Source organism: Diabrotica undecimpunctata, chromosome 1 (genome assembly GCF_040954645.1).
Source record: "Diabrotica undecimpunctata isolate CICGRU chromosome 1, icDiaUnde3, whole genome shotgun sequence".
Classification (NCBI taxonomy): Eukaryota; Metazoa; Arthropoda; class Insecta; order Coleoptera; family Chrysomelidae; genus Diabrotica; species Diabrotica undecimpunctata.
Window position 1 is genome coordinate 69,267,246 of NC_092803.1, and position 12,188 is coordinate 69,279,433.

The 12,188-nt window shown below is 31.2% G+C and overlaps 1 protein-coding gene across 1 annotated transcript in view; it reads right to left on the reverse strand.

The window, feature by feature from the left end:
• The window catches only part of LOC140450549 (putative carbonic anhydrase 3), a 101,449-nt gene that overhangs the window by 23,342 nt on the left and 65,919 nt on the right, over positions 1–12,188 (reverse strand). The window contains exon 2 of the mRNA XM_072544207.1: positions 2,055–2,093. Within this exon, the coding sequence (XP_072400308.1) occupies positions 2,055–2,093 (39 nt within the window). The remainder of the gene's footprint in view (positions 1–2,054; positions 2,094–12,188) is intronic.

Below are 12,188 nucleotides of genomic sequence, written 5' to 3' on the forward strand. Positions count from 1 at the left end.
TCATCCGATAGTGAGAAAAAAGATGCTTGGCACTGGTTTTAAATATAATGATGGTGGAGACAGAAAGTCCAAGCAAAATGCGCTTAAATTAGAAAGTGTCATGAAATTTATTTCGTCTTTGAAGGGCCTGGAAAGCCACTATGGTAGAGGCAAGTCTAAAAGAATCTATTTGTCATCTGAGTTAAACATAAAAAAGCTCTTCTTCTTAAAGTTCCATCTCCCATCGGAGGTTGGATATCATAGCGGCTATGGTCACTTTATTGGCTGCTGCTCTGAAAAGTTGTAGTGAACTACAACAGATAAACCATTCTTTAAGGTTCCTTAGCCAGGAGATGCGTCTTTTTCCTATGCTTCTTCTTTCTTGGATCCTTCCTTGCATAATAATTCTCAGCAGCTCATATTTTTCTCCTCTGATTATGTGACCCAAATACTCTAGTTTTCTTCTTTTTATGCTGTTCATAATTTCTAACTCCTTATTTAGACGTCGTAGTACCTCAGCATTGGTAATCCTTTGAACCCACTGAATTTTTAATATTCTTCTATAACACCACATTTCGAACGCTTCTATTTTCCTTATGTGTTGTTTCTTCAATGTCCAAGCTTCCATTCCGTATAGTAAGATAGAAAATATGTAACATCTTAGAGCCCTCAATCTGAGATGCAACTGAAGGTCTCTGGTGGTAAGCATTGTCTTCATTTTCACAAATGCTTGCCTTGCAGTTTCAATTCGGACTTTGATTTCTCTGCTTTGGTCATTTTTGTCATCAACCCAGGTTCCCAGATATTTATATGTCTCTACTTTTTCTATTTGGGTTTGCTCTATCATTAATCTTTCATTTCCATGTTGCGTTTTTGAGACAATCATAAATTTAGTTTTTCTCTTATTTATTTTTAGTCCGTATCTAATGCAATAATCGTTAATTCTATTTACCAATTCTTGTAGCGATTCCAGGGTGTCTGCCATTGTAACGGTGTCATCAGCGAATCTTATGTTATTTACTATTCTTTCGTTTACAGAGATTCCATCACCCAGATCCGCTATCGCTTCCTGGAATATGGCTTCACTGTACACGTTAAACAGTAATGGTGACAGAACACAGCCCTGTCTTACTCCTCTGGAGAATCTGAAAAATGTTTAATGATCAGATTCAGGATGATCCACTCCTAACACAGAGGTATTGTATAGAAATGGTGACTCTTCTAAAAAGTATAATTCAACCACGGAAAAAAACTAAGTAACAGGAATTTTACTGCCGGAATTGCCAATAAAGCATGTTGTTAAGAAGAAAAAACTGGATAGCTTATCAAAATTTTTAGTTAATTTATCAGGCAAATAATAAGCATTAGATCCAGAGTTAACTTGGTTAGATCCAATTTTGAAAGAGCAGTTTTATGAAAATACAATTGAAAAAGACCAGACCTGCGATCAATGTGAATATGGAGAAGAATGTTGCTGTCTTCTGGAGGATAACATACATGTCATATGATTTATTTTACTATATTGCATTACAAACACGCATAAATGCATTTTCAGTTCATATTTTTATTTTAATCATTTGGTGACAATCAAACTACATTTTGTCATTTAAAGAAAGCAAATGGCGTTTCGTCCATCAATATTTTTTTTTTTTTTTGAAAAAACTAATAAAGCTTGATGAAACTTATAAATAGGATAAATTGATAATAAAACAGTACATTTATTCATATTTTGTGTTTTTATTTTAACTTTATTAATAATTGAGTAGCAGTTTTTCTCACTTCTTAAAAAATGTTAAAAATGGACAAAGCACAATATGACAGTCTGCTCCTCATTTTTTGATAATTTTATACTGTTGGGTAGATTATATTAGTTTAATTAAAACGTACATAATACTTTATGATATCTTAGACGATTAGTAAACCGAGAGCTGGTAGACAATTTTTCTTAAAATCTGTTTAAAAATGTCGAAAAGGTATTTATAAGTTTTAGCCTTAAAAATAATGATTGTATTCAACAAAAAAATTGGTGCTTAAAGTTTCAAAACCTGATCTGACTGAATGATACCTATCTTTACCTTCATCCTGATATCTCCAACCCGAGCCAGCAACAATATCTGAAAACAAAATTTCTAAATTAAAATAAGTTTCAGTTATTTGTCTCTCGTTTTATTTACTACTTTTACAAATAAAATGTATAACAATATATTTATTTTAATATATCTCTGTTTCTCAGTACAACTAAAAATATTAAGAACAAACGATAAAAGATTGTCAATTCTATAATTTTTAAGATATTGGTATTTGACAGTTATTTTCAATAGAAAACGTTGCACTAGTTTTCCTATAAAACTAAAGAACAAAAATGTTAGCATAGCATCGAGGCCAAGTATTAAGATTTGCGAGAGATTGGTGGTCAGTTCCAACTAGTCTCTTTGAAGGTAAGTCCAAATCAAATTTAATATGAGCGAAAATGCGTTTGTATTCTCTTGTATATTATACTCTTGATAATATGTTTTGCTAGGAGAATATTCGCGGAAGTAAACAGTATCAAAAATGAACCTAGTCCTCGTCCTTTTTTTACTCCAAAATTGTTTCTCTACAATGACATCTGATCTACACCATGAAGTTTCTACTCTACAATCAGATGAATTAAGTTGTTTAATTATTTTGCATGTTAAATAAATGTTCAAGTTTACAGCACACTTACAACAAGCTAGTCACTCCTAGCTTGTTTCTAAGAGTGTGATCTTAGTCCCACCAGTGAATCTGAGCAACTCTACTGGAGATTGGGTAACCCAAGTGGAAGGTAGGGTCAGGACAGACGAGGAAGAAAGAAATAGTCCTTTGAAAAAGATGTAACTGGGTAATTGCAAATAAAATAAAAAAGACTGTAAAAAAAATAAAAAAATTTTAATAATTGTTGACTATGTTTTACTAACTTTTTTTTCTGAGCATACTTAGGTATAGAAATTGCCTAACAAAAATGAAATCTTATGCAATTTCCATTAAAATGGTGGTTTATAAACGTTAAAATATTAAAAATTGACTGAGTTCTAAACGTTTTAAATTAACTGTTCTTTTAGGGTTTACTTTAATTATCAAGAATGAGTCACATAAAATTAAATTCGAAGAATTTTTTACCAAACAACAAAACCAAAATTTGTTTAATTTATTAAATAATCAAATTATTAAATAATGTTTTGTATTTTGAGAACGATTTTCGAAGTGGAAGTCGAAATGCCAAATAAACTTAACTTTAACGTAAATAAATGTTGCTTATGTCCAACAAAATTTGTAAGTTGCATTAATAATGCCACAAGAAAATAGCTTCAGAACAATCTCTAAATATTCGTTAAAACAATAAATAAAAAATTAGTTGGATTAGGGATGTACTATTAAATTCCACAGTTAACACATTTTTTTAATTTCCTTCATTGGGGTCATAAGGAATACAAAAGTAACAATCAAACGTACTACTAACCCTCCCGCTCAACTTCTTTTAAGCAAATTGCTTGTGGATGCACGAAAGGGTGGAAAAAAATTGTGAATGCTGAAAACTCGGAATAAACTGTTCGATGTTTTGCAAGGAACGCATGGGCGTTAACTGTGTAACTTTTTCCATGTGTAGAAAAGCTAGGTACGTCTTTTGCGCTCTCAATTGCCTTTTGTTGATTATCTTTTTAATCGTAAAAATATGATCCTACGTATATCTACCTGATTTAAAACCACTTTTGAATTCATCTAGTGTTGGTTCTATTACACGTTTCAGTTTGTTTTCAATAATTTTTCATATATTTTTGTAACTGAGCTAAGCAGCGAAATTCCGCATAGTTATTGCAATCCTTATTAACGCTCTTCTTTAGGATAACGACAATAAAACTTGTCTCCCAGTCTGTAGCTAGTTGTTGTTTTTTCCATGCTATTTTGAGTAATTCCAGTAGTTTTTGTTTTCCTTTGTGATCCACACTTTTAATCATTTCCGCCGTAATATTATCATCTCCAACAGTCGTTCCATTTTTTAGTTTTCTTAGTATATCTATTATTTCCTCATATGTAATGTTTTCATTAATCTCGTATTATTCATTATCACTTTTACTAATCTGTAGTGTTTTTTGTTTTCGTCTATAAAGGTTTTTGGAAATATTATTTTCATCTCTTCCTTATTGCCTCTTCTTCTGTCAATAGGTCCCTGTTCAATAGGTCAATAGGACCTATTGAAATTAGAAATAAATAGAAATAAAAATTTAAAGTAAAATCTAAATTGATCGATTTTTTGACATTGTTTTTTTAGATTTGTATAAAAAAAATTGGACTTTAAAACATGTCATTTCGATCATCATCATCATCAGTTGGCGCTATAGCCCTTCGTGAGCTTCAGCCTGCCTCAAAACATTCTTTTATCCTTCTCTGTTGAGTGTCTGTCTTCTCCATCCCCTTATTCGAATCTCCCTTAAATCTTCCTTCACGTCGTCCAGATATCTAAGTAGCTATCCCTTCTTCTTCTTCCGACCGGCGTATTTAGCATGGTTTGTCATTTCTAAAGGAAATTTAACTCTCTACAAAAACTCTTGTACAAAATATTTACTAAAAATGCATAGTTTTTGAGTTATAACCAAGAAATCGAAATTTATCCCGATCCTATAAACGCATGGCTCTATTTGGTAATACTTTTCGGGTTTATTAATTTTATATGTCAATTGATCATATCAAACAATAAAATTGATTGAATGCCTTAGTTCCTTATCGACTGACATAGTAAATAGCCTATACGGACCGTTTGTATTATTTATTATTGAAATTTTTTTAAATAATTATTTTGTGTAAGGTATCTTTCGGCCCTTGTACTGATATAAGTTTCTCAAATATGTAATAACTTGTAAAACGCAAATCATGTATCTTAATAAACATATACAGGGTGGTCCTTAAGTAATTGTACAAAAAAAAAATAGTAGATTTTACACATTAAAATATTACGATTTAAGCTAAATTATAGTTATAAGAGAAATTATAATTTGATACTCACTTTGATGTAACTGATAGAGGGCGCCACATATGCCACATATGTGGTAAACATTTGCACTTTACTGTTTTGCTCTTTAATTTACCTGTATTTGGGACAAAAAATATTAAAGATACGTTATGTTAACAAAAAAAGGTAGCTGTTAATAACTTCTAAACTCAACAGTTTTCGAGATAATCGCATTTTACCGATCATTCATAATTCTGATTTAAGGCAGCTACTCCGGACAACGAAGAAAAAATAGACAAAAACATTAATACTTCTGAATTTTGGTATAAAATACCTTTAACTAAAGTTAATAGTTAACGAAATATTAAATAAAATAAATATATCAGCAGGATAATTAATAATAGGATTTGACAAAATATCAGAATATAGGATTTTAAGTCAAACATTTTACTTTTTATGTTAAATTAAAGTCATAATCAAAACATTTTGTTTACAAACCAAATTAAGAAATAGTTAAACTAAATAACATAACTTTTTGTCAAAGTAAGTGTTTGATATGTCCTCCATTTTCTTTAATTCATTTGTCAATATATTCCATAAAAGATCGTCTCATATTAAATAGCATCATTGGTTCTAAAGAAACTGCTGCAGTATTTATTTCTTCTCATAGTTGGTTGTGAATGTTTATGGGATTCTTATAGACACGTTGTTTTAATGCGCCGCATATACCAAAATCAAGCGGATTAAATTCAGGGCTATATGGGGGCTACAATGTATAATGGATGAATATATTTTTTTGGATACATGTCCAAATCTTATGGTATATTATGGAACTGCATCTGATTTGTTGCAGAGGTTAAATAATGTATTAAACTGTGATGTATCTCGTTCATTGGTTACTTATATATACACGGAATAACCTATCGATGACATTACCTATATCATTACGTTAAAGCTTACAAGTAACTATAATTACATCTCAAACAAATGGACTATTATGATTTACTAACGAACTAATATTATGCTGAACTAAATTGCCTGTGTGTTTACTATATTTATAATAACATCGGTTATTAGGCCAACGATGATGTTTTTGTAAAACTGCTGAGTTTTTAAGGTTAGATTTGTAGCACAAGTTTTATGAAACAAGACACATATGTATTATTTAATACCTGTCCTCTAGTTTTTATTTGTCCTAATAAAAATGGGTAAACAATTTACATAATGAATAATAAGTATTCTTTTCGGATTTTTTATGAATTAAATAATTATATCAATATTTCACCACATTGCCAAGGAATATGACTACCACGACCAATCCAACGTTTAGAAAAGTTGTATTTAAGCATGTTCTAACTGCCTTCTTTCTAAGATGTGGTGGTGTACCATCTTGCATAAACCACATATTTTGGGTTTTCAGCATTTTACAATAGAGAAAAAGTAATACAACGCCATTATAGAAACTTAAGCAGCGATAGAAAAGGGAAATTGTAAACATGACGGCCAACGTCTGAATACGGACACAGCACCTGAAGAAGAAGATGAAGAATATTTTCTCCAATAGGACATTTAGCACTCATAACAAAGCATTTTGTGATGTTACGTTATCATCTTTGAGTTGTTTTAATAAGAATAAACTATGAATTATGCTTATCTACAGGTATTCAGTGCTTTACCGTATAAATATCAAACTAAGAATTATTATGCAGCTGACTTATAAAATGCGATTATCTCGAAAACAGTTAAATTTTCAGTTTACTAACAAGTATACCTTTTCTTTGTAAAAATAATGTATCTTTAATATTTTTTAACACAAATAGAGCTAACTGAAAGAGCAAAAAAGTTAATTTATGCCACACATGTGGCATATGTGGCGCCCTCTATTAGTTACATTAAAGTGTGCATAAAATTATAATTTATCCTACTCAAAAGCATCCAACTGTAAATTTTTGTCCAAAAATATGTACAAACGTAAAAGTTATAGCTTCCTGGCTTCAAAATTTACGAAAGTGGTATAACACGACTACCACTCAACTGTTCCGCGCTGCAATAAACAAAGTAAAGATAGCCGTGATGATCGCCAACATCCGGAAAGGATAGGCACTTTAAGAAGAAGAAAAGTTATAGCGAAAAATAAAATTTTAAATTTTCACTTTAACACCCTGTATCTTTCTTAATATCAACATTTTATTAAAGCAACTTGGCTTAAATCGTAATATTTTAAAATGCAGAATCTACGGTGTCTGTTTGTACAATTACTTAAGGACCACCCTGTATAATAACGTGCCTTTGGTTAATTATTAAATCATGCAACTTAAGCATAAAAAAACTAATAAAATTAAATTGCCAATATTTTAGTTAGTAGTTTTTTTAACTATTAACAAATTAAATTAAGATATTATATATGTAGGTAATGACCCAAATAATCAGTCAAGTACGTGTAGGTACGTGACAAAAACACAAGAATGTAGCTATTAATGAGACTAATATTCTTATGCTCTTAAACTGTTTTCTTGTGGCGCGTCTAAGTTAAATTTGATGCTTACATGGGATTAAGCCAAAATTGAATGTAAATGAAAATTATATTTTAACTGCTGAATCACGTTTCGATTTCCGCTCCGGAAATCGTTCAAAAAAATTATTCTAAAAAATAGTGCGGTGAGTTTTTATAACCGAAAATTTTTTAAGGTTAAGTTTATTCAAGTTTGAAGCTAGAAGCTAGAAAATAAGAAAAAAAAACAAAAATGAAGTAAACCTAATTAATACGGCCACTTGGAATCATAGGAGCATACATGAAGCGGGAGCAATGAAAATTTTAATTAGAGAACTAAATAGATATAAAATAGATATTATTGCTGTACAAGAAACCCATCTAGTAGGAAATGGGAAAACAAACATAGAAAACTATACTTTATTTAAAAGGAAGCCAAAATAGGAGATTTGGCGTGGGATTTTTGGTTAACAACACACTAAAAGGTGAAGTAACTGCATTTATAGCAAAATCCGATCTACTATGTGCTATACGACTAGAAGACATAATAGAGATATGTACATTGTAAATATTCACGCACCCACAAGGGAAAAGGAGGAAGAAACGAAAGATGCTTTCTACGAGGAAATAGGAACCGTTTTGGACAATATACCGAGATGAGACATACGAATAATTATAGGAGATGCAAATGCAAAGGTGGGAAGAGAAGAAATGTACAAAAAAATCACAGATGTATGTGACAAATGTCACAAATGTACAAAAAGCAATGATAATTGACAAAGGTTAATCTTACTAGCCATAGAAAAAGAAATTAAAATAATAAGAACTCATTTTAAGTGAAAAGATATATGTAATGGCACATGGATAATACCTTCCACCGGGAAACGAAAGAAATTGATCATGTGGTAATTCAGGATAAATTTTCAAAACTTATAACTAACGTAAGAACTTACAGAGGAGCTGACTTTGATTCAGACATTGTATGGTCGGACTTAAGTTAAAGTACGAGTATTCAGAAAAAATAAAACCCACAAGAAGACAAAACATCAGATATAACAACGACGAATTGAAAACAGAGGAAGTAGCTAACAAGTATAGGCAAGATCTAGAAAAATTTTATAACCGCGACCTAATAGTTCAATTAAATGGCATAGAAGAAAACTGGCAAATAATCGGAAATAGTGTAAAAACAGCTATGAATAGAAATATAACAAAGAATAAAAGGGAAAAGAAGAAAGAATGGTTGGACACAGAATATGAAAAAGAAATAGAGTTAAAGCGGATATATAGACAAAAGATGTTGCAAACAAAAAGTGATAATGATAAAGAAAGATATAATGGGCAAAGCAAATTAGTAAAAAAACTTTGCCACAAGGTAGAAAAGAGAGCTTTTAGAGAGTCAACTTCAAAATATGGAAGAACAATACCAAAGGAAGGATATCAAATATTTTTACAAAGATGTTAAAGAAATGAGCAGAGGTTACAATTCAAAAACGACATACATTAAATACAAAGAAAGTAAGTAATCTGATAGGAAATGAACAACAACAATTTGGAGAGATGGAAACAATATTTCGAAGAACACCTGAACGGTGAAATAGACAAGTAAAACGACAATGAACGAGAATTAATACCAATGGATGGAATAGATATTGCAAGACCAACTAGGGATGTGGTTGAGGAAGTTTTAACTGCGATGAAAAACAATAAAAGCCCTCACTCAAAGCCCAACTCAAAATATAGAGGAGACTACCTAAGATCAAAAATCTACAAACTAATATGTCATATCTGGGAAAAGGAAATAATGCCTATAGGGTGGTGCAAGTCTATAATATACCCAATACGTAAGAAGGAAGACCTGTCAAGTTGTGATAACAATGAAAAAATAGCATTCCTGGACGTCACATACAGAGTACTGGCAACCATATTAAAAAGAGAAGTGAACACAGAAAATATATTGGGCGACTATCAGTCTAGTTTTAGAAAAAATCGATCAACTAGTGACCATGTATTTATGCTGAAGTTCTCTCTGTGGCATATGAATACGACATACCGACCCACCTTCTCTTTGTGGATTTTAAGGGTGCTTATGACAATATAGGTAGATCAAAACTGATGAAGGCACTACAGGAGTTCAAAATCCCATCTAAGATAATCAGACTGGTACATATAACGCTCCAGAATACTACAAGCGCAGTTAATACTAATGGAAAGAAGAGCCAATACTTTAGAGTTAAGAAAGTTGTAAGACAAGGGGATCCTCTATCCACTATGCTATTTAATTTTGCCCTTGAAAAGATAATAAGAGAAAGCAATATGAATAAAACGGGAACAATATTTAATAAGAGTCACCAGTGTCTAGCCTATACTAATGATGATGTATTTTTGGCTAGGAGTAGAAAAGAATTAGAAAAAATAGCTAAGAATCTTCTAGCGGCCGCAGGAAATATGGGATTACAGATAAATATAAATAAAACAAAAAACATTGGGCTGAAGAATAAACGAAAGAAAAGCAGAAAACTAAATATGGAAATTGCATTAGGGAAAGAAATTTTAGAAATTAAAGAGGTGGAGGATTACATGTATCTGGGAGTTCTTGTGACATGTATCTGTGCAGGCAGTTTACAAAGAATAAAAAAATCGAAGGAGGTATCGAGAAATACAAACATAAGCATGCATAAAACTAAGTACTACCATACTCTAACGTATGGATGCGAGACATGGGTGTTACCAAAGAAACTACAACAGAAAATTGAAATATGGGAACGAAAAATATTAAGAAGAATTTTTGGAGGAAAGTTGACAGAAATAGAATGGGAGCGAAGAACAAATGCTGAAATTTATGAAATGTTTGGCGAAGAGAGAATCAGCGATTTTGTCAAAGCTAGAATATTGCAGTAGCTAGGTCATCTTGCTACAATGGAGGAGAGTAGAGAGGTAAAGAACATAGCATGAAGAACACCAAAATATAAGAGGAAAAGAGGCAGGCAGAGGAGAAGATCGAGGGAAGCAGTTGCGGAAGATCTACAAGAAAACAAGATACAAAATTGGAGGAAAGAAGCTAGAGACAGAAGGAGATGGAAGAGAATTACTAAGCTATGGGCCTGAAATGGCCTGCTACAAGCTTTTATATATATTATTTAAGCTTGAGGGGTGAAGTTGACTTGGACATGAGAGACTTGACATGTTTCGATAATCAGGTATTGAACTCGACTGAGACTGAACCTCGATTAGATCCATCTAAGAAGGAACCTTCAGGTGCAACAGAAATAAAAATAAATTTGCATGCTGAATTAAATCCATTTAAGAAGCAACTTTCAAAAGACAAAAAAAATTAATATAAAACAAAATATTGTCATAAAACCTGGTAAAGACATTATCTATGGTTTGCCATCTACTAGTAAAATTATAGGTGACTACCTAATAGTTCCAGAAAAAACAACAAGAAAGAATAAACGTAATACCGAAAGAGTTTCCTTTGCTATACCATCAAGCGAATATCAAGAGAATTTCGAAAAGAAATATGCCTTAAAGTTAGAATTAGAAAATGAAAAATTTGAGAAAAAACAAAAAATAGAAGAGAATGCTGCAGCAAAAGCTTTAAAAAATACTGGCCGAGATACTGACAAAAATATTTCATGTTTTCTGTGCAAAGTTCGGAAATTAAAAAATAATTGCCTAACATGTAATAGCTGCAAGAAAAGAATTCATCGACGATGTGTTCCGAAAAAATATAACGTACACGTTCCTGAAGAAGATGATGAGGACTTATTGATGTGTCATAATGCTATACTGAGAAAAGCGATTATGGAGATATTTCAGAAATAGAAAGTGAAGAAGACGGCGAAATGTATAATGAAAAAGAACTTGACCACAGAATGTGTAAAAAATTTAAAAAATAGGACGTGAAGAGGATATCGAAACAGATTATCAAACAGAATCCAACCTCAAAATATGTGAGGAGCCGAAAAAAATAGAAAGCAATAAAGATTACTACGATCAAGAATGAAAATTCCAAGAAATTAGAAATAAGAAAGATAATGAAATAAACGCTTAGGAAAAAATGATAGTAATTTGTACGACGCACTGAAACAAGGATAAAGTAGCGAAGGTAATGAAACCAACAACAAAGTTTATAAAAACCCGGGAGAAATAAAAAATTAGGAACGGATCGAAACAAACCCTTCAATAAAAACTGAAAGCAAAATGTGTGAGGAACTATAAATGGTAAGTAAAGCAGATCTTAAAGACTATGAAACAAAAGTGGTCCACATGTTAGAAAATAATGCAAGTGACGACATGGACGTCAAAGAACTATTTAATCTGTACCAAAAATGAAATGAAAAATTATAAGTGATTTATAGTAGGGAGATTTAATAAAAGTTTTTGAACAGTGATTTCAACTTTTTATTTTATTTTCAACTTTTTATTTGTTTTTAATCATTATTTTGACAGTGTCCAATAACTGAAAATAAAAAAAGTCCAATAGTTGAATTTTTTGTCCAATAACTAATTTTTTGGAACCGTTCAGGTCTTTTTAAATTTTATAAAAAAACTGTTATATTACGAAGATTTAAAACACATTAACTTAAAATATCATATATGTATACTGTGATATGGCATAGCAGAATAATATCCTTTGAAAATTAAACCAGCGGCAGCGACTTGAAATTGAAAAAAAACCTAACTGTCCAATAATTGGTATGTTTACCCTATGAACTTTTTTATTGTTTTTTATGTTCAAATAGG